The sequence below is a fragment of the Pezoporus occidentalis genome, unplaced genomic scaffold (assembly GCF_034315485.1).
Source record: "Pezoporus occidentalis ecotype Australia unplaced genomic scaffold, CSIRO_AGI_Poc_V1 ctg59, whole genome shotgun sequence".
NCBI classification, from domain to species: domain Eukaryota; kingdom Metazoa; phylum Chordata; class Aves; order Psittaciformes; family Psittacidae; genus Pezoporus; species Pezoporus occidentalis.
Window position 1 is genome coordinate 4,283,412 of NW_026915932.1, and position 23,471 is coordinate 4,306,882.

General features: G+C 37.6%; 1 protein-coding gene across 4 annotated transcripts in view; it reads right to left on the bottom strand.

The window, feature by feature from the left end:
• Positions 1-23,471, bottom strand: part of SPHKAP (SPHK1 interactor, AKAP domain containing) — a 236,891-nt gene that overhangs the window by 36,068 nt on the left and 177,352 nt on the right. For all 4 annotated transcript variants that reach the window (XM_062638983.1, XM_062638980.1, XM_062638981.1 and 1 more), the window contains 2 exons: positions 15,857-15,959; positions 10,026-10,136 (listed from right to left, as the gene is read on the bottom strand). In XM_062638983.1, the coding sequence (XP_062494967.1) occupies positions 10,026-10,136; positions 15,857-15,940 (195 nt within the window). In that variant the 5' untranslated portion in view covers positions 15,941-15,959. The remainder of the gene's footprint in view (positions 1-10,025; positions 10,137-15,856; positions 15,960-23,471) is intronic.

Here is a 23,471-nt window from a genome sequence, read left to right on the forward strand (position 1 = left end):
TTAAATGGTTAAAGAAGGTCTTGAGTTGGAATACGTCTTTTATCGGGTGTTTGGAATACCCTGATAGTGACTCAGAATAAAAAAGCGTCTTCTGGAAAACAGAGCTAATTATCCATTAACATTTGGATGCAATGCTTGTCTCGCATTAATTTCCACGCTTGCCAAAATGATTCTGGCAGAGGAACCAGCTGAGAAATGTAGAAATAAAAACATGGGTTTGAAAGTACTGGATATACCATGTCGCTGCTTGCAAAAGGATGTACATGAATGGAAGTGTGAGGCAGTAGCATTACACAGGTAGGAGAATTTACAACTGCAAAATTATAAATTGTCCCAGAGTTTGAAGCAGCTCATTGCACACATTCCACACCGTAATCTAATTCAAAAGGCTTTGTGACAGGTATCCCTCAGCTATTCAGTGGTACCTTTCTCATGTCACCAAGTGAAGCTACTGCAGACCATCAAAAATATCCTTCCTTGTCGAAGTAGGATCAAGTCATGCTACTGACAGTTTCTCTGCCCAGAACTTCTGCAGAATGTAGGGCAGGATAAGGAAACATCAACTTGAAGCCAAGTCTGGGTCTTCCTTTTGTTGTACACTGCTTTACGTGATTAGTGATTGACAATTTCCCTCTAGCTGTGAGTAGATATTTTCCCCCTTTCCCCCACTTGACCACAAAAATCAAACTGCTCCTTTCAGATTTTATGTAAAAATATCTCCCATGAGCTGCACAACTGCTATCTAATATGCAGATGAGGTTTTCAACTGCTCTCCTTGCAAACCCTAAGGCAGTGTTTCCAAAAGCAGACAACCTGCTATAAACTATCTTCTATGAGTCACCCAAGTTGACCTAAATAAGGTCCTGAGGTCACTTTCCAGTGTCTCCCCAGTCCAGCCCCATTCTTTTTTTAAGTACACAGCATATGTTGTCAGAAGGATGTGTTATACTGCTTTCTCTCCAGCATTTTTAGCAGCAATGTACATGAAATTTAGCCCAAATTCCTATTCAGAAGGTGCATATCTCAAAAGACTTGGTGGATTGTTCTTGATATTTTAATGACTATCCCTATCTCAATAGCTGGACTGCATTAATGGATCATCCCATCTCTTCATAATCGGTTGCTTCAAAACCAACTGTGAATATTTTCTTCCCATTAAGGCTTATTCCTTTGGGTTTGATGTAATTAGTTGTCATTTATGACTTAAAGAAAATATGCCAATAAATATTTATGCCACATGCACCATCTGCTTTCTCTGGTGGCCTGTATACTTAATGTTGAACAAATTTCTATAAGCCTCACATTGCAATTCATGTTAGAGGGAGCCTGTGGTTATAAGAGCAGCAAGTAGTTATAGATGTCCACTCCAGAGGAACCAAAAGAACCCAGTTTTTTGATAAAGCAGACCATGGAGGCACTGAGAATATGCTAGTGTGAAATGCTTAAGAGGATACAGCTGCAATACCACACTTGGTCCTCCTGGTGTTTATTTATAGCTTAGTCAGAGTGAGGCTAAGCATCCTGTTCTCTTAAATACAGATAGGAAAATTCTGCTGTATGAGTATCACAGAGGGACATGAAAGGAGGTAGCAGATCTAGACAGAAGTGTAAAGAGTGTTCAAGTCTGAAGTTAGAAGGAAAGGGAAGAAAATCTATTACCAATCTTTCCTGCCACAAAATTCACGAGGCAGCTTTCAGATGCTGTATAAAATACATGTATGGTACTGAAAATGTGGAAATACAAGCCTTTAAGGGTATATTTAATTTCTCCCTTAATATTAGCTCCTATGTGAAGATATATTTTTCAGAACCAAGTATCTACAAAAGCAAAAAAAGAAACACATTTTACAGATTACACAAGTACTCCTTTCAGTGGTCTTTTAGGTTAGTGCTCAGTCTGCCAGCACTGGGCTCCATAAGGCAGGAAGTACTTGGTGAAGAGGAGGGTTATTTCTTTGTGCAAGCAAGAGAGGGGCTCTCAGGAAGGTACAATTCCTTACCACAGTAGCATGAACACCCACGCACGCCTGAGAAAGGACTAAGACTCAGTGCCACAATTTAGCCTGCAGCTGTTGATTCCTGCTCCTTGTCAGGATACAATTAAGGTATTGTCAGGCTGAATAGGAAGATGGGACTTAAAACTAAAAATACTTCTAGTAATTATGGCTTAGATCTGGAAATCAATGGATAGATTTGATTTCTGAAAGAGACAATACTGTTCTTGAAGATGGTTGAGTAATTACTGAGTGAAAGGTAAAATAAATACTCTTGTAATCCCCTATTTATATGACATACTGTTGAGGGCATGCATGCAACCTTGTGAGGGACAGCAAACATCTCAGTATATAGGTCTGTCTATTTTATGCAGGCAAATAGGACTTTGCCATGTTTACTAGGAAATGTAAAACTTCATTGAAACATAATAAAACAAAACGGTTGTTTCAGCTGTGTACGGTCATTATTCAGGAGCATGCATATGGTTTTGATTTTATGAAAAACAACCACCCCCCAGAAACCCCTCTTTTGGGATTCAAGATTGCACTTCCATAGTTGGCTATAAAGAACCTTGTTAACAGACTTCTACCAATCCTGTGAAGACATAGTCTCCATTATGAACTCATGTAAGACTCACACTCCACCCTTCAGTAAGGTATGCTTTCACTCGTTGGAGACTCTGGAGAACACACTGGAGGTAGGGACCCTGACTAAGAGATACACAATGTCACGGTGCTTAGATTTCAACACCCTGATCCAGAGTCTGCACTACTGTTAGAAAGTTACTTAGAAGTAGTTGTAGTATCAAAGACTGATGTAAAATATAAATTTGTATATTTGCACATAAACATATAAAGATATGTAGCACCAAATCTTTAAAAATACTTAGGTGAAGAAATGAATGAAAACCACTCATAATCCACCTTAATTCAACTGAAAACTGCTCTCTCTTTTTTTTTCTGCTTAAAATATAACTTGCCAAGGATTTTCCCTTTCTGCATATGTTATCATTCAGTTTGAATTAATTTGTGAGAGCTGTTTCCTGGATGTTTTTGTTCTATCACTTGAGTGAGCACTGGCATTTGGCTGTGACAATATGGTGATATGATTCAAGAAAGAATTGGCCAGAAAAACTAATTTCTTAATTTCATAGTTAGTTTTCTTTCTGAATTGACTTACTAAATCTCCGTACAAATGCTGGGGCAGGGAAAAAGATGAAGTAGGGGATAGAGGCGGAGGTAAGACCACAGAAGCCCTGATTTGGATGAGGTTAAATTAGTGCATAATGACATCCTTAACCTCTTCCTGAACCTGTTAAAGGCCCGATGGCTAAACTGCAATGAAATTAGCAATGCTTTGGTACCTGCTTAGGATAGCAAAGCTGTGTAGTAGCAAGGTAACCCGCCAGTTCTAAAAATCCAGCTGCTATGATGGCAAAATGACATCCTTTATCTCAGTAAACAGACCATAGAATATGTGATCCCTAATTACATCACCTGTTTGCTTTCTTAACAATCTTTTATTTCTCACCAAGAAAACAGCCTTGCCACTCTTCACTAATATAAGCATCACTTCCTTTCCTTGAGAAGCCAGTTTCTGACTCCTAGACTGGGTATGTTCTGTACCCAACTAACTATTAAACAACCTAAGATGCAATTATCCCTCCTTCTTCCTTCCATTCTTTCAATGGATGAGGGTTCTTCCATGTGGCCTAAGAGCACAGAGTGGCTGGTTACTGTCTCCAACATCCCCACTTCCCTAGTTATGTTGTCTTCTACTTTCCTTTGTACTACCACCAGCACTCATCAGACCACTTGGAGAAAAAATGCAAATAGCATGGAGTCAGACAAAACCTGCCAACAATTAAATGAGAAGGTACTTTAACTAGACTGAATTTTGTCGAAGTTTGGGCTGCTGTCCTTTCCCTTTCCCTCTACTCTGGCCATGTGTTCTTGTTGCTCCTTTGGACTGGATCTAACCAATAATGCAACTGTGTATGTCTATGCGTATAGCCTACATTATACGTATAATTGTGCGGAATATTCTGGTGTAAGCATTTATGTTGTTACAGAGTAGGAGTACTTGCAAGCAGCAAAGTTGCTGGACTATTTCAAGAATGATTGAAATCTTTAAACTCTGTTGAAACTGTTTTCTCACCCATCTGCCTGCAAAGACATATTTATTTCTTTTTTTGCTTTTCAGCTCTAAGGAGGCATAAAATTATTTTAAAATGAGCTTTGGAGTCCTTGACATACTGATTCTTTAAAAACTGGTATCTTGCTGCTAAGTAAGAAACGAGCACTGGTTTTTACTGCTTTGTTTTAATTTAAAAGTAGAGATTTTTTCCCCCTTCCCTACCTATCAGTGCCATTTAATGGCGTAAAGTTTGTGTCTCTGCTTCTCCAGGCTACTTGACAAAAAGTTTTCAGCATTTCTGCCAGTCTGGAAAAGCCATTACCCATCACAAGGACACACACTGCCTGGGAAGAGAAGGGTGTATTTTCCTAGATCAGTGGCTCTCAAGTGCAGTTCCTTGTAAGGTTGTGTGGAGCGGGAAGGCTTGCTTCCCAGCCTCTGTGCTGGGACACAACAGTTATGTGAAGAGGGAAAGGGCACGATGTCACATTTTGTAGGGAGATTATTGGAAGCTCAGTCCATTTTGGAAGAAGATATTTATTCAGTGCAAATATAATTTCTAATGGCTTTTCTATCTGTTGCTGGCCCAGACTCTGAAAATCCAGAGAATTTCTGGAAAATTTACTGTTATGATTTGTGTATCGTGAGGTAAATAAATAAATGCCAAATGTCTTGCAGGACTAATATGAACTTTTTTTTTTTTTTTTTGTTTGGTTTGGTTTGTATCCTACTTATTTTCTAAATAACTCTTTACATCAAAAATTCCTAAAGATGATTAAGATACATGTCTAGCACTGTGGCAATACCACCTTAATCATGTTCACTGCACAGGCATCAAAAAGAAAAAATCAAATCCTAGAAAGTGCTAAGAAGAATCATAAATTACTTTTCTGTGTGCAAGATTAAAACTTTGCACTTTAGGAGAATCCAATGGTAGAATAAACTGTAAATCATGTCATTTTTGGGCTGTTCAGCCTGGAGAAGAGAAGGCTGCGTGGAGACCTCATAGCAGCCTTCCAGTATCTGAAGGGGGCCTATAGGGATGCTGGGACTGTAGTGATAGGACAAGGGGTAACGGGTTAAAACTTTAACAGGGGAAGCTTAGACTGGATATAAGGAGGAAATTCTTTCCTGTTAGGGTGGTGAGGCACTGGAATGGGTTGCCCAGGGAGGTTGTGAATGCTCAGTCCCCGGCAGTGTTCAAGACCAGGTTGGACAAGGCCTTGGTTGATATGGTTTAGTGTGAGGTGTTCCTGCCCATGGCAGGGGGGTTGGAACTAGATGATCTTAAGTTCCTTTCCATCCTAACTATTCTATGATTCTATGATTTAGGAAGAATTTAAATTTCTTAACTTGTACTAACATAAGTCAACTACAAATATTCAGCACTGGTAATGAAATAATCAGATCTAGGAAGTAAAGACAAAGTACCTCTAGGCTTTTTATTTTTAAATCAGGTTTGCTTAAAAGCATGGTCAAAGCAGGGAACATTTGATGAATGCCCAGAGAAAGATATTTGGCAATAGTGGAGTGGACAAAGGTATATATATATTTATGTGAAATTTATAAGGTCTCTCCATAGAGTTATAATAATTTCACATTACAGATATTTTAATTACATTTATAAGTGATTATGTGTAGGTTATGAATGATTATGTCTCATGAATCCATGTATTTTATTTTATTAGGTGGATTTTGATTAAGTTCTCATTCAGTGGCAACAAATAAAACTTCCATAATTAAACTAGCTTTAAAATTTGTATCTAATTATATTAGCATCAAATTATGTATTTAATGTACAGCAGTAAACTGCTGCTAAACTATCATTGTTAATTGAACTAAGCTTAATGGTTAGCAATTAGTCTCTGAGGAGGAAAAATACGCATAACGTCACTGAAGTTCTTTGAGGGCATTTAAACTTTAAGCCAAGAGCATGGCAAAATGAGATAGTCTCTACTGAAAAAAGAAGAGTAGCACACTTCAACCCAGGGACATTTTAAAGAGAGCTGGTAGGACATTTCATTCCAATACAGAAATGAAAACAAACAGCACTGCTACCTGGGATTTACCTTCATTCTCTCACACTGAACCTTCACTTCAAGAACACAGAAATCTCTTTCAGCTGACTTTTTCTGACTGGTCTCTGTAGAAAGCCCTAATAATCAGGTTAACCCTGTCCCCCTGGACTCAACCTCAGTGCATCTAATCTGATTTCCTAAATATAAGCACAGAACTGGACAAAAATATCATGTACCAAAAGCAGAAAAACAAAGTCAGGAGAAGACAATCTTTCAAACTCTGTTCACATCATACTCCTTATATATATAACACTTCTTGTCAAAGACAACTCATCAACCTACCGCTAAATTGGCATAAAAATGGAGAACAGACACTACCACTCACTATTATTTCTCCATATGATTTCTATTGTTCATCTTTGCAGACGACCAGAAACACTGGGTTAAATATGATCACACTAGTATTCCTTCTATTATGGTGGGGTAATTTTCAAATCAGATTTTGAAATAACAAATTTCAGAGCTCAGGAGATTCCAAACTTAAGCAAATGTGAAATCCTGTTTGTTCCTCTGATACAATTTATTATTTTCATATAATAATGGCTAAATTTTCATTAATTAGCTTGGAAATTAATGGACTATTACACATATCAGAATGCCCATTCTGCTTAAAAAAAAAAAAAAAAAGCTTCTTTGAAAAGTAGTTTGCTATAATTGAGTTAAATGCTTAGTGTTTTAGTAAATTGATGTCAGTATATTTGGTGAGCATATGTAGGACAACTGTGAGTTTATTTTTACTTGTACAAACTGTGCTAATCTGTAATGGGACATAATGAATATAACATTTATGAAAGCTATGTTCATATGGTCTTGTTGCATTTATAGTTACAGTAAGATTAGACCCCTTATAACTAAACATGAACTCTTCCAAATGAAAACTGAACACTGTAGCTAAATGTATTACCAACTATCTCTGGGAAAAGCAACTGTTAATGATATAGTACATTTGAGATTTCTCTTTTCCTTCTGCAAACCTGATGACGACTTTCAGAGGCGGTTTTATTAAAACATCCCTGGCACCATTAGCAACAGCAATTTATAAGTCTTACACATGAAAGAGAAGATAAAACATATTTTCTGCTAAGGGAAGTCTGGTTTGCCTGCTAATTGAGAAGCTGGTGAAACTATTCCATGTTCACATCCTTCTTACTCCCTCATTCCTGCAGTTCTGCTCATTTAGTCTCACTTATTGGAAAGGACTCAGAATGAAATGTTTTGGTCATTCTGAGTATGATACTGAACTAATGCTTAATCCTTGCACAGTTAATTATTCTGTGTTCCTGGTTTGCTCATGTACTGTGCATAGCCAAATGAACCACCCATGTACCTAAGGTGAGGTGAGCGATTCAGTGGTGGTTGGGGTGAGGTGGGGTGGAAGTGTTTACACTCTTACCACATATCATCTTTAATGACCAATTTCAAAGTTTCCTAATTTACTGCTTGCATTTACATTAGTTGTGCAACCTTTTAGGCATCAAAATAAAAATTCTGTACTGTACTACTGCTCAGAAGAAATTAACAAGGAATACGAACAAAACCAGCTATGCTTGTAACAGTTTATGAGTAACTATTTAACAGTAATGCAGAAGCATAATTTCCATGGACAGATCAAGAACTAAGCTTTCAGGCCACCAAAATTCTCTTGATTTGAACAGCAATGTTCCAAATAATATTTAACTTCATTGCTTCTAAGTCAATGCTTTATTGTACCTTCCACTTCAAGCTCATTAATACAAAATTCTTTCAACATAATCTCTTTTCTTCTGTAGTGGTAACCGTAAATTGCAGAAACAACTAGGTACAAAATTTTGCTTTGAAGATTGCAAAAGTTTTTGTGTGTGTAGATTTGGCACTGTGTTCAGAAAGCTATACAGGGAAAGCTGCCTGTCCTATATGCACACGCAAGGAGTAGGCAATGGGAGACAACTTGGCTGATCCCTGTTGCAAAGCGTATCCTAATATTTCTCCCATGTGAGAAAGCGGTCAGGGTCTTGTAATTTAGAATGTCATTAAGAACTGTGAGGGAACTGAAAGCTTCAAGAAGCACCTTTACCCGTAGGAAAGATCTTTGTTGTCTTTGTCTTTTCTTAAACAAAGAGGGGATTAAGAGAAAATTTTCACCTTGCATAACTTTGCCAGGGAAAATTGTAGGCATTCAACACATATGGGATTTGGGTCTGTGACTTGCTGAAACCTCTCTTCTCAGAATCTCTTTTTGGGATTCTAATGAAAAGTAATTTCTCTACTTTTACCTCTTCTCTCACATCTGCAGAATGGTAAGAGTAATGCTTATTTTCCCTACAGGGGGACTGACCAGCGCTAGATAAAACCTTATCTGTGCTTTCATGAGAAAAAATGTGTATGAAGCAGCTAGCTAAACAGTAAAACCAAGTGACTGTGGTCAGTGTTTTTGCATTAAAAGCAATCTTTTCCTTGTATCAAACAAGGATAGTGGTGATCCCATTCTGGTTGTGAGTGTATTCAGGATACTGTTCAAGTGACAGCATTTCAGCTGCAGTTGAACAATATGTTTCTAATATTGTGACTCTTTTGAGAGTGAATGGTCGAAGAACAGGAAACTCTTGTCTAGTTTTTGGAATTTAGGAAAATAGTACATCAAACATTACTCCTTAATATCCCCTTCCTTGTTTAACCCAGCATTCAAAACAGACACAGACACACAGGGGTCTGTTTAGTTTTTCTGCTTATACCTTGTATAGTTGCTTACTAGCACACTCTGATTAGATTGTGTATTATGGTCACTTTGTCTTGTGAAAACAGTGCAGTGGACAGCATGACAGTGCACTGAGCACTATAACCTTTGGCCATATTCCCAACTTTTAACTGCAGCAGTTAGACTGTTTTGCTCCTGCTGTTCTCAAGCATGCTGCCTCACCCCCAAGCAAGACACACAGGTTCCAGTCATCACCACCATGGGATGAAGATTCAGTTTCTTGACAGCAGGCGTCAGGGTTCATCAGCTACAACTGAAATGCTCATGTCCTTGAGGGAATCCCAGCAGACTCCATGAGAGCCTTCAGTTCTTAGGTTGTGCACAGCACAAGCAGTGCTGGGAACATCTTGTCTGAGATAAAACTGCTCTCTTCTGAAGTACTTGTTGGCTCAGCTGGGGCCAGGAATTATCAATCAAATGAGTTTCTGAGTAAGGATCTGCTCTCCCAAGTCCTTCATCAAATAAAAAACTATTCCATCCAGTTTCATGTAGACAGTACATGAAGCAAAATAACTCCTATTTCTTCATGTATGCTCTTAACTAAAAGCTGTTCTTAATTGCATTATAACCCACAACAGTGAAATTAAAATTTTATTTCAGATGTAAAATAATTCTGTTTGAGTTCTTTAGCTGCTTCTCCTCATCTAATATGGAAAGAGTTTTCTCTTTAATTGTGTCTCTCTGCCTTCAAGAATGTTGAGCAGGCTTTAAAACATCTGCTTTTTCCAACTTGCCTCTTAACAAGTTACGGTTTGGACTAATTTTCTCTTTGGCTTATTTTTCTCTCTTGTTAGTTGAGATTATGAATGTAAAAAAGTAAGGAGGGCCACAAAGTCTGAAGGCCAAACGTGGGGAAACCAATAATCTTTACTAATGTGCTCTGTATAGAAATCTGTATGTATTTTTGCTTTATAGGTTTGCTTTTAACAGAAAGCTAGAAATTACAGAAACTAGAGATAGATTGCTATAATTTCAGTATTACTTAGTCACTGACTTTAAGTTAACATGTACTGTAATCGGCCCCACACCATACCCAAATAACTCTCAACAGACTTTTCCCCAGAAGAGGTGTGAGTACTTACTGAGGCACAGTTGCTTTCTGACTTGTCTTCCAGAAAGCCAATTTGGCATGGTGTCCTCTGATTCTGCAGCCAGTAGTCTGTTGATTCTAGCAGACTGTTACTGCAGAGAATCTGTTAAAATAGTTAAAAATAATTAAAATAATTTAAAAAAATATTCATTCCTACTTTGTTTTGGGGCCCTGAACTCTATTGTTGTAACTCAAAGGAAATCTTGCCTACAGAATTTTGGGGGGCAAGACTGGGACTCCTGTTCCTTTTGGACATGTACAGTTAATGCACCTTAAATAAAGGGATATATGTATCCCCTAAAGAATCAGCCTATTTTCTTTCAGAACTGAAAGCCCTTGGACATACTTGAAGGAGATACCCAAACCAAATATTTTAATTGGAAAATACTGCTAGGAGTTTTGTTCTGTGTTAAAGTGATAAACATAGACGCTGGGAAAACTAATTAACTATACCAGAGTGTGCAAACTTGCACCTTTATGATTTACTATGTCTCTTTCCATGATAGATCAGTAGTGTCCATTTTACCAGCAGCCTCCTTTCTGGGACTGCCTATGCTACAAACTCTTTATTTTTCTCCTTTGTGAGGAGGTAAAGTACTTAAGACCTGCTGTAATGAGTACTGAGCAAGTCAGCTTGCTTTTAATCACTCTGTATTGACTCAGTCCTATGGCTTATGCCACAAGCTTTGCTCAAACACCAAAAGGGGCTTACAGGTATCTGTGGACTCTAAAAAGGGAAAGCCAGTTTTGCAAGTCTGATGTTTAGATTGAACTGAATTCCTTACTTGCTGAATCTGTACTGTCTTTGATCAAAAAGTGTGACTCTTAGTATTTTTAAAACAGCTAGGTAACAGCGGGTAAACAAGAGCTGTAACAATGATGCAACTCATAGAACATTTCATGCGGCTTATTGTCATCTTTGGGCAGCAAAGTTAAGAATTATGTTTGTGAAATGGTTGTATATGTTATTTGTGCTTCTTGCAGTTCTTGCGTTGCATGGAAATAGGCTGTACTCTAGCTCTCTAGCCTTTAATTTTAATAATGTTATTTTAAAATATGAATTAGTTGCTCTACCTGAAAAAAAAAATAATCTATGCTAAGTACTTTCCTTTACATTGCTGCACATTTTGCTTTGACATGCATTTGTCCTACTCTAGAACACTTGACTCATAAGCCTTGATCCATTCCTCAGAAAGAGAAGTGAGAACTTGCGAGGCCTCTTCATCTCTCAGGGAAGATAAATGACTGTGGAAAGCTGATCAGGCCAGTTGACACAATTTTCTAATACTCAGGGGCAATCCAGAAGTAAGCTTATTGCCACGCTCAGTCTAACACCCACTCCAATTTTTATCTTTCTGACAGCAAGCCAGTTAGATAATTAATACTGCACTCTCTGTGTTATTCTATATTGATTTCTGAATTAAAGTCAGCAGAGGATGGATAAGGAGGTAATGGGGAACACCATAGTCTGTAAGCTTGGCCTGCTTCAGTACCCTTCTTCAGTGCCCTCCACCATGATCCTTGATACTCCAGCCTTGCTATGGGATTTCTTCTAAAGAGCCTCTGATTATAAATTGAGGGTTCATAAAGTACTCAGAAGAAGTACTGTTCCCAAAGACTTTGTTCTGAGAATGACAAAGGCTCATGAACGCTTCACATCAACACCAGTCTCTTCAGAGAGACTGCTAGCTAATCTTGTTTACCAGTTAAGTGACTCTGCACTCAATAAATTTTATAACCTCCTGTCTCAGTGAAAAAGATTCCTGCCACCATAACTAATGCTCATATGGAAAATAATATATCTCATCTCCCAAAGAAACAATTTTCTATTAGTGTTACAAATGATATACATCTTTTTCTTTTTTTTTTTAAGGAATGTTTTCAAATGTGGAAATACTGAGCCTTTGCAAGTTGGTTTTTAAAATCTAGAATCAAGCATTTTTTCCAAAATTTATCATCCAAAAATTACCATCCTCTGGCAAATATTTATGGGTTTTCTTTTTTTAAATATGAGTTTTTCATTAAAAAAATGGATTTTTTAAGAAGACTTGTTCTGGGGAGACTTTAGAGCAGTCTTCCAGTACCTAAAGCGGGACTACAGGAAATCTGGAGAGGGGTTTTTTACAAGGGTGTGTAGTGACAGGACAAGGGGAATGGCTTTACACTGAAAAAGGGTAGATTTAGACTAGATATTAGGAAGAAGTTCTTTACTGTGAGGGTGGTGAGACAATGGAACAGGTTGTTGGTGCTCCATCCTTAGAAATGTTCAAGGCCAGGCTGGATGGGGCTTTGACCAACTTGGTCTAGTGGAAGGGGTATTGGAACTAGATGATTTTTAAGGTGTCTTCCAGACCAAACTATTCTATGATATATCTGCACATTTGATTTCAGATTTAATCTGATTTTAGATCTTCTCATCCTCAAGGGCTGAAGTTCTAATTACCTGTTAAAACATAATTTTGCATACATAGGAAATAGTTCTCTTTAGCTCAAATAGCTTTTGCTGTTACAAGCAGTCTTGTTTCACTTCCTTAAAAATCAGAGTGCATTTGTCTTCAGCCTTAATCACTTTAGATCTTTTATTCCCAAATCTCAGTCAGTTTCTGAGAAACCAGAAATTATCATGTAGAAACAAACTTCCTGTCTCATAAGGACTTGCTGCACACACTCAATGTTTCGGAATAGCTAGATCATAGCAGATGTATATTGTAGATGATAAACCCACAAAATGAGCTGGGCATAGAAGCTATGTGAACTTTAGGGCATATTTCTTTGGTAAGACACCAACGTTATCACAGTCAAAGACAAACATACAGTAAGAATGAATGTAATATTGCATCTTGCTATTGTGAGGCAATTTTTCCTGTTGATGAGATGCATGTGTTTATATAAAATGAGAGTTTGCATATGTATTAAATCTTGGTGAAATATTCATGTTTTTAAAGTCCTTATGCTGAAGTCCTTATAGTAAACTAATGTATGACTGTAATGATCGAAAGTTGAAGGAGCTGGTCTAAATTAATAGGGCTAATTAATCAAATACAATGTGAGAACTGGTATCCCTCAGAGATGTAACTTTATCAGTACATTCAGATTGCCATTTTTGCATATAAGCATATTTTCAAAATATACTGAGCTGGTCTGTACCAAGGGTAAGAAACCTAAACCCGTACTACTTCAGCTGTCAGTCAGCATCCTTCTTTATGTAGCCTGCACTTTTAAGGCAAACAGTATCACTGGCCAAAATTTCCCCTCCTATCTTATATTTCATTCTTTTCTAATTGAGACAAGTTCTGGGCCAATCTCACTGACATACATTTTAGCAATTTTGCTGAATTCAGCAAGGTTGCTTCTGATTTGCAAAAGTACAATTGAAAGCAGAACTGTATTCATTGACCATACTTATGTGTAACAGCTGCACACACTATACTGCTGTATATCTGGTTCAGAGCAGGATCATCACACTTGGCAAATAATTCAGGATGAATTTGCATCATGCACTAAATATGAAATCAGCAGTAATTCATGGTTCCAAAAAAAAAGTTTTCCATTATTATCTAGAGACTCAGCCGTCAGCATTACTCAGTGTGTTGTGAATCAATGAACTAAATCAGCCTCTAGCAGTGTGGATTAGAAAAGTCATTCTTTCCCAGAGGAAAATATTGCATACGAGTTTAGTGTAACAGCTTCCTGCTCCCTGATTTAGATCATAAGACATTAAAATACAGTAAATATCTATAACCGAGACAACATTAGAAAGGCTCTGCTCCACAAATGAAACATCTGCGCCTTCATGGCTTATCAGCTTAATTGCTTTGGTTAATTACTACTCATCAAAAAAAGATATGAAAGTGGGACATAGAGAATAAGATGAGATATCAAGGGGCGCATCTTCTGCAGTTTTTCAGATTGGTCTGTATTCTAGTAGGCCGCATCTCATATGGTTTCTGACAGGAGCCGTTCATGTCAAATACAATTACTCAAACCTGCAAGTCAACTGTGTAAACTGTTCCCTTGCAGCAGCAACCCATAGTGTTCCACTCCACCACCAATTACACATCTAACTTAAAAAATCACTAAAACTAGCAGAAACTAAAAAAGAGGGTAATGGGCTATTTTTCATAATTTTTCATCCTTTTCCACACACACACACACACAAAAGAAAAAAGGCTATGATAACATATTCTGTGACAATGCTGTAAAGAAGCCCAAAACATCCTGCTGTTTGTCAGAAGAACTGGTAGAAGCGAATCACTTCTTTTACTTTTGCCAACAATCATCAAATTGACTTGTGTTACAATAAAAAGTCAAAATCTAAGGGGTCAGACACGTGAAGCCACTCAAAATCTTGTGGTAAAGGCTAGACTTTAAAAGAGAGGTGTTTCTGAAGGTGACCAAGCTGGAAGCATTTGTAAACACAGTGGTGTAGCACTTCAGTGCTGGGCCACTGTCCTTCAGTCTTACATAGAATAGACAACTCTGAAACTAAATTAAAATCTAAGATCTCCTCCCACACAGTGGATTTACTGCCTTTTTCTGCCTATATGAAGATTCCAGTTACAGTCAGCAGCACTTTTTTAAAAATCAGGTATTTTTTGCAAAGAAACAAACCCTTTGACCAAATGAAATATTGACACTTTGTCTTTTTCCCATGTTGGGGGGACTCAGAGAAGCTCAGTCCCAGTGTACACATCACTCTGTTGAGTTCTTTTTTATATCATGATTTTACATTTAACAAAATTTATACTCACACCCCACAGCCACAGTGTGGTTCTTCAGGATGATGAAGATAAATCTTTACCTTCTACATGTTTTATCTTTCTCTCTCTCTCTGCTTACATATATAAATATATGTAGTTGTTCTTTAAACAAACAAGCAAACAGACAAAACCACCTAACAAACCACAAATGGAAAATGTTATTGTTACTAGTGGAAGGAAAAGAGAAAGAAAGGATTGTGGGAAAACTGAATGAAATGTGAATTTTTATAACATTTCTGTGAGAACAAATGCTTTCTCATCAGTTCTAGAATTATGCCTGTGGGAGACAATAAGTCTCTGAGGATTATTGCAAAGTGAGAGATCAAAGATGTCCTGCCCTCCTTGGTAGGTCTTTGGTAGTGCCTCTTTCCCTCAGACTATACAGCCATAATCTGGCGCTGCAGAGAAGGAATAAAAGCAGTCATCCATGGTCTTCACCTGTGTCTTTCCAGTTGTACTGAAATTACCTACATACACAAAATAATGTCAGTCATTTCTGCCTCCTTCTAATTACATACAAATAGGCATCTTCCCCCCCCAAATTACATAACTACATATAAACCTGTTTTGAGGCAACAAAGCCAGCATCAGTCAAATCTATATGACCTCCTGGTTTGCTGAAAACCTTCCCAGTCAGATACGAGGGAAGGCAGAAAAGCTGTTTCATGAAGGACCCCTCCATTGTATTGGCCTGAGAGAAGCAAAGCTCTGGACCCTCAGACTAGGTCCCAGAAACTTGCCACCTATTGAAGAACAGTCCTGAAGGTATTCTTTCCATGCACTGCTTTTATTTCATATACCCAGTTAATGAGGGAAAACAGAAATCTGCAGGGGGAGATTATCTCCCATATATGTGTAACATACTTTAGGACCAGACCAGGATAGACCGGTAGGACAAAACTGCAAGATACTATAACAGCCCCCAAATTTATTTTTCTGTATCATTCTTTCTTTCTTAGGTATTGGTTAATTTTTGTGTTCTCCAATAATGACAAAAACTAAAAAGCAAAACTATAACTTGGGATGTATCTTCCTTTGAATATAACATAAACGTAGACGTTACCTTCTTACATGCTGTGACAGAGCTTCCCAAACTGCTTGCCGAACTGTTTGTGCTGCTGCCTTGGTGCTCTGGAACTTCATGCATCAGTGGAGATTCAAAGTTGCTGAAGAATAGAAAAGAAACAGATACCCCAAAACCTTTCCAGTGACTCAGCTACATAGATACCTCAACTGATAGCAAAATGCAGTTCAGTAAAGAGATGTAACCTAGGTTATAAGAAGCTGTCTATACTCTCCTTGCTGATGTCACTAGCCTATTTATTACTTTTTGTTTGTTGTTTTTTTTTTTTTCATTTTGGAAGACTCTCCTGAGCTACATACTTTGGATATAAAATAGCAGACCAATGTCTTTTGAAGATTAGAGGATAGCATATGGCTACCTATAATCATATCTGCCTCTCTTGAATGACACTGTAAAAAGTGGTACTAGCTTGTTTTTACAAGCAGGCATCTTGGAGCAGCAAATAAAATCCTCTCTGCATTAATTAGCTCGGTAGAAAAAAGAAATGTTTGCTGCATTTTTATCTGCCTGGATAGAGGTAGAGGGGTAGTAATTAAACTGTAAAAACCACAACAGGAGTGGTTGAATTCTGTAATCTAGATGGAATAGCTTGATACATAGCAGGTTTAGAGCAAAGGTAAGCCATGCACATTCTCTGTTTTGAGAATCAGTTAACTTACAACAGAGGTGACAATATTTGCTTTGGGACTGTGCAGATGTGAAATACAAAATCATAGAAACAAGTTCCCCCAGCCAAGTCATTTGCATGTACAGCTGGTACCACCCTTCACACTTATTTTGGAATAGCTCAGGTTAGTCTTGTAAGATTTCCTTCCATGTAACAGTCTGTCCTGGGTTCAGCAGTAGCAGTCATTTCTCTCCTTCTTAGTAGCTGGTGCAGTGCTGTGTTTTTGACTTTCAGCCTGGGAACAGCGCTGATAACACTGATGTTTTTAGTTGCTGCTCAGCAATGTTTATTCTGACCAAGGCCTTCCTGAGTCTCATGCTCTGCCAGGGAGGAGGGAAAGCCAGGAGGAAGCAGAAACAGCACACCTGACCCAAACTAGCCAAAGAGGTATTCCATACCACAGCACATCATGCCCAGTATATAAACTGGGGGCAGTTACCCGGAAGGGTTAGATCACTGCTTGGGTTGGACTAGGTATAGGTCGGCAGGTGGTGAGCTGTTGTATTCTGTTCCCTTGTTATTTCCGTTATCATTATTATTATTATTGGTGGTAGCAGCAGTGGTTTGTGTTATACCTTAGTTACTGAACTGTTCTTATCTCAACCTGTGGGAGTTACATTCTTTCGATTCTCCTCCCCATCCCTTCAGGAGCTGGGGGGAGGAAGGGGGTTGGAGGTGAGTGAGCATCTGCGTGGTTGAGTTGCAGACTGGGTTTAAACCATGACACAGTCATATTGTTGTAACCTTTCCAAAGCTTTTCTTTCTGGACATGATGTGCTTACAGTTAAAGAAGACTCAGTGCTAAAGGGATATTTCTCCAGAAATGTACTAGGGAAAGAATGCCCTACACATTCAAGTTCTGCTTCCCAAATTGGGTCGCTAGAGTGCTTTTAATTTATTGCAAGCCATCTATGAGAAGATATGGAACACATTGTGATAGACTGTAACAACCAACCATGGCTTAATAAATAATCTTTCATCAGTTCCAACAGGCTAACAGACCATGTGCAATTTCCTTGTATGCTCAATTAAAAAATAAAACGCATTTTCATAAGTCACCTTTGCTGGAGCTTAAGCCAGTATGTTAAGAGTAGGCTGCTTCTACTTTTAGCCCCAATCCATCAGTAAGGCTACCCTTCTCTTAAAGATTGTATATGTATATTTCACCTGATACTGCTTAGGACCAGTTATGAATATAGGACCAGTTACGAATATAGGACCACCTGTGAACTCTCGCTGATAAGTAACTTTGTCAATAAGAATTTTGTTGATATATGTGGTGTTATTCTGTAATTATTACTTTTTAAAAAAGTATCTGTATGTGCTAGATCTAGAGCAGTGAATGAAAAACATAAAACTAACTTAGCACTTATTAATTACTAATTGGGAAAAAGCTTCCTGAATTGCTTGGGAGGATTGAATACAGATGCAGAAGTGAGACATGTAGGTTAATTGACTTCACTTGAAAAGTGTGATATCACTTAACACTTTCTAAGATACCAGCAACATTTTTATCTAAGAGGCAGACTGTTGCCTGTTTACAAAATTCTGCTGTAATGCTCATACTATGTAGATAAATGGTAACTTTTCTGGGCAGTAATTTTTCCGGCATTTGACAAAGCAAAATAGCATTTTATAGGCCTTATACACAACTCTTTAACAAAATAAGGTTCATTAAACATATGAAGTTGTTCTGATTTTCTACCTTCATTACAAATAAACTGACATATTCAGAGGGTCAGATATTGTATAAGTAAGTAAAGTACTCTCCTTGGTAAGTCTAGCCTCTGTACTAAGTACAACTCAGTACTCACAGAAGCAGCTGTGCACTGCCTCTTTTTATAAGATGTATCACTTCTGCAATCTAATAGTAAATTACAAATGAAGTCTGAAGGTTGAAGTACAAGAGCCATTGTTTTCTCCTGCTCTTCACTGAGAAAAAGACTGAGTGGTTTTGCCATTGCTTTGCCCTACAGGGAGTTGATATGCTGGTAATGTCTGTTGGTTCTGTTACACCGTGTGCAGGGAAAGGAACTTCTAGTGCATCAAGTGTTGCTGAGTCTAAAAGCAACAAAGATGATAGCATGGCCACTAACTGAAGGTCTTTTTTGGACCTTAATGAAGCAGTGCAAATAGAATATTTGTAAATTAAAGAGTAGCTGGAAAATATGGTTGAGGAGTCATGTTCTGGAGTATAAATAAATTTGTGCTATCTCTGGATGGTGCTTCAGTAAAGGGTAACACATTATGTGTTCCATACAGAAGTTGTCTTCCTAGTCACATGGAAAATGAAAAAGATCTTTAAAATCTTCTTAATCATTCAAAATCTGTGTTGTTTCCAAAATAAGACCACTCTTCACTTGTAAATATAGAAAAGTTTGTTAAAAGCGCATGATGAGTGAAATAAACGTTACACACCCCAGTCTTCCATAACTCAGGAAGGTGCAGGATATGAGGTTCTGTCTAGATACCTTTAGATTCATGGGTCTTTCTTTCAACATGGAACATAGGTTTTGCTTTGCAACATGTCTTTTTCAATTATCCCAGATCAAGGTTTCTTCTTCTCTTTCTTTATCCCCTTCTAAGCTTTATTTTTCAAAACGTATGTGATTTTTCAAGAGACCCTCTTCAGGCCATACAGCTCTGCCACCTTCGCTCTGTAGCAAATCCAGTAAGATAAACCTACTTTTCATTAACTCCCCAGAGAAAAACTATTCTGTCTTTGAGAAGCTGCCTGCTCTCATTAGTTTCTCGACAGCAGGAGGCTGAAAGAAACTGCTGTGGAGATGTAGTTATCTCATCATCAAATGATAGCTCTGTATTCACCTACTATGTTCATTACTTCATGCTAAGAGTTTATACAAAGCTCTAGTCTTTTTGAGACTTGTAAGGCATATGGTAAAGATCTGAGCCTTTTCAGTATAAGATAAAGGAAGCTGATTAAGGCTTTAGGTCCTAATTCTCACCTTGCATTGGATTCCCTTGTTATGTGAAGGAGAATGCTTATCTGACTTGGATGGGCTCATCTGATTTGGAACTATCACGGCAGGCCGCGGGCATAAGAAGCAATCTCTGTTAAAGGATGGCTCATGTGAGAGATCCTAATTTACAATTTAGTTTTTGAAACTGAAGATGGGAACCTGGACCTATGACCCCGTGTTCAAAAATACAGCATTTTCACATTAATATTTCCTTTACCAGAAAAGTCTCCACAGTCTCTTATTTGCCACCAGGTGCTGCCTTACTGATTCATGAATTTGACGGATACTTTTCTCTTACAAAGCTAAATGCTCTCATGAAAAATACAATTTTTTTTTTTTTAAATTAGAGGATGGTAGCAAATAGTTACAGGGTTTATGGCACTAACTGCAATAATATATCCTTTATTATTGAGCAAAATGCAAAACAGTTGCCTCTATTTTCCTACTAAATAATTAAAAAATACTGACCTTGATGACTCAAGACTCAATAAAAGAAAAGCCCAAAACACCACATCTTCTCCTAAAAATAATTAGCTTCTTTGCAGATGTGGCAGATGGTGCTACATCAGCTAAGATAAGGCAATTTGAAGAATTCCCCAGGTTATCCCTAAAGAAAATTAATCTTGTGAAGCAATATCAGAAACTTCAATTTCCTACCATCTTGCACAAGCATAACCAGCTTCCAAAAATTTGCTGTGCAATAATCTTTCCTAAGGAGCAATTTCAATAAATAATAAGTGACCATTACATATAATTTTTGAACCAATCCTATCATAGCCTAGTGCTTTTCATCGTTTCATTATGATTCCTAATCTCAGCATTTTGAACATATAAAACATACTGATCCATGCAAAAGATAATCTTGATGAAAGAAGCAAAACTGAATGAACACTGCAAGGTTTGTCAGTGCAGTTTACTCCGAGCTATAGTTGTCTACATCTGTAAATGTTTTGCTAATATTTGTACTGAATACCATGAACAACAAAAAAGGGAATTAATTTCATTTTGGAATAGAACTTTGAGACAAGTGAAAACATGGCAAAACACCCTAGCATATTCTTACCTTTGCACTCACAAATGTATCTGAAAGCTTCTCGGAAACTGAGGAAGGCAGCTACGTTAATCCAGACACTAAGCAAGCAGCAATTCTAAAAGGCGTGCAACATTCAAAGAGCATCCCTTAACTTCAAAGCCTTTTTGAAGTGGACAGACTAGTCACACTCTTTCTTCATGCTACCTTTCAGATTTTGCAATTTAAAGTTTCACCTTTACATGTAAACAGGTCAACAGTTACTAGCAGTAAAATCTTCGGATGTAGCAGTGTCAAAGTTACTATTTTAATCCATATAATAGTTTTTTATTCAGTCTGAACCATGTGTATACTTCCATCATAGCACAGATGGTTAGTCAAACAGAAGTTCTATAAATACCTCAAACAAATGTCTTTCTTGTTATGGATTTAGAACCCTTATGCAGAATATAATCACTGGCAATATCAGGGTCTGATCTTGCAAGGTACTTCACAGGGAACTTAAAATACTGAATACTTTCCATCGTTATCAGATCTGAGTGTCTAACAGGTATGGGATTGGGTTGGTAGTTTTACACATCTGCACTAAAAAGAGTAGAAGTTTAAGTGTTCTATATTCAGATTGCTCATTTCTTAATGTCTGTTGGGTACTCTTGATTTACATTTAATTTTTATCTGTGACACAGATGCAAAAAGCCAGGTCATTAGCTATGTTTTAATGAAAAACAGGGGCAGAGAAAAGATAACCCATACCATGGTACACCACACAACAAAAAAGCCTTTCCCTTCCATCTTCATATGTTCATAGAGCCCTGAATGGCTTTATTCTGCTCTAAATAAAGAAAAATAAAAAATAAAAAAATCTGAAAGCCTCTGCAAGCATTAGCAATGATCAACCTTCTTTCAAATCATGTTTTAAAAATACTATAAATGAACAGACATGTTTTACTGAAGAATGAATGTAAACCAAACTAACTAAATTTTATATGATCTATTTAGTCCTTCCTTCCCTTATTTACTGGTTGAATTATCAAAGGAAAAAACCAAGGTTTTATGCACAAGTCTGACAAATGTCCCCACATTCAATAGTTATGGCAGGGCATACTCAGATGAGAGAGATGACAATCAAATCGTAGAGTTGGCAACCAGCACCTGAATGACAGGTGCTGAGGTTTTGACCGTGTTGAGGTTTTTTTGATGTTTAGCTATATTACAGTAGTTTGCTGACAGAGAAACAACCCAGTGTCAACTGGGCTTTTGCATATAGCTGATAGCCATCCTGCCTTTTTCCCACCTATCCCTGGTTTTGACATGACTTAAGGACAATTCCAGGTGGACCTTTGTTATGCTGGTAGAACGGCTACTTACTAAGAAAGCCTTCTAGAAAGGACAGGTTTGGACCTTGGTCAGAAGAGACTACAGAAAAAGCACATGAGGAACCATGAGATTTCTTCCTGGCAGGGTGCACAAGGCAATGAAAGAAAATGCCTAGAATGATATGTAGGGTGCACTGTTGGTAACAATAATTTTTGAAAAGTTCCTAATTTTGAGGATTTTTAGAAGGTATAAAAAGAAGCCCTGGATCAACAACTAGGGGCTCGACAAGGTCTGATGAGGAAGAATAACTGAACCTGGGAGAGATTAAGGAACGGACCCTTAGATTCTCAGAGGGCTAAAGGACTGCATCTTACAGAAGTGGACTGAAAGATAGTCAAGACTGCTTTTCTGCCTTAAAGCAAGGAGTGTAGATCTGAGATTTATACTCACTTCTGGAGTTCCAGCTAGGTGGGAAACTAAGACGCTGTTGAGGTTTGACTGCAGTGCTGATCAGGAGGATGGTTTTAGAGACATAAAGACTGAACGCACTATATACAGGCAGAAATATTACAGAAATAACAGTTTCATTGTCCCTACAGCAAAGCAATAGGTTTGCTACTATTTAAGCCTACTAAGTCAGCAAGAAGAAATGTAATATAAGAAAATATTCTTAAAAAGTTGTCCCACAAAAAATTCCTTATTCACTTAGCATATGCAGGTGTATCATACAACAGCACTTTTGCTTGTGCTATAGAAAGGAGGTCAAAGAGAAAATGCTTGGTTTTCACCTCAAGCAAGACAGTTCATGACTGTGTATTTATTAAGCAACTTACATTATTACTACACTTTTGATGCCACAGTCTATTCTTAATATAGATTATTAGTGCAGCACAGTGTAGTATGCCAAGGGTGTGACGTTATTTGATCTTACTTCTTTTAAAGATAATAGAAAAAACATTGTGACGTAGCTGGAATCTGGTGAAATTTGGTCCAAATTAAATACATGACAAATGTGCAAGAAGCTCCCACAGATTTCAACTAGAAATGGAAATTCTCAGCATTTTTCAAGATGAAGTCAAAGATATTGCAAATTAGGCTTTCATGCCATAAACCACCAAGTAATTTTTTAGTCTGTTTTAAATGTCTCTTGTATCTAACAAAGAGCTTGTGTCCTTTGACTGTTCCTCTCATCCTTTTGCTATGCACAAACTGTCAGGTTGGCATTCCAGGGGAACCAGTAGAACGTGACATAGGAAGAAATGAGTGATTTCATGTGGAGGATGTTAATCTTGGTTTAACTGATTTGCTGAGTATTTTCCGGCATCTTGTTTATATTATATAGCCAAACCTCACAGTCAAGCTTCTAAACCTGCTTTTGCCATTGACCCATGCAGTGCATTTCTGATTCTGAGCATTAAAGCAACAAGAGGCAGAGTGTTCAATCAAGTATTTCACTGACACCTTTCCTTAAAGTTTACCTTTCAAATATTCAGATCTACTCTATAAAAGCTTTTCATTCTTTAAATTCAAGACAGATACTGAAAGTATATGTGACAAAGATGTTCATTACTTAAAAGTAAATGCATGTCATGATTTTAT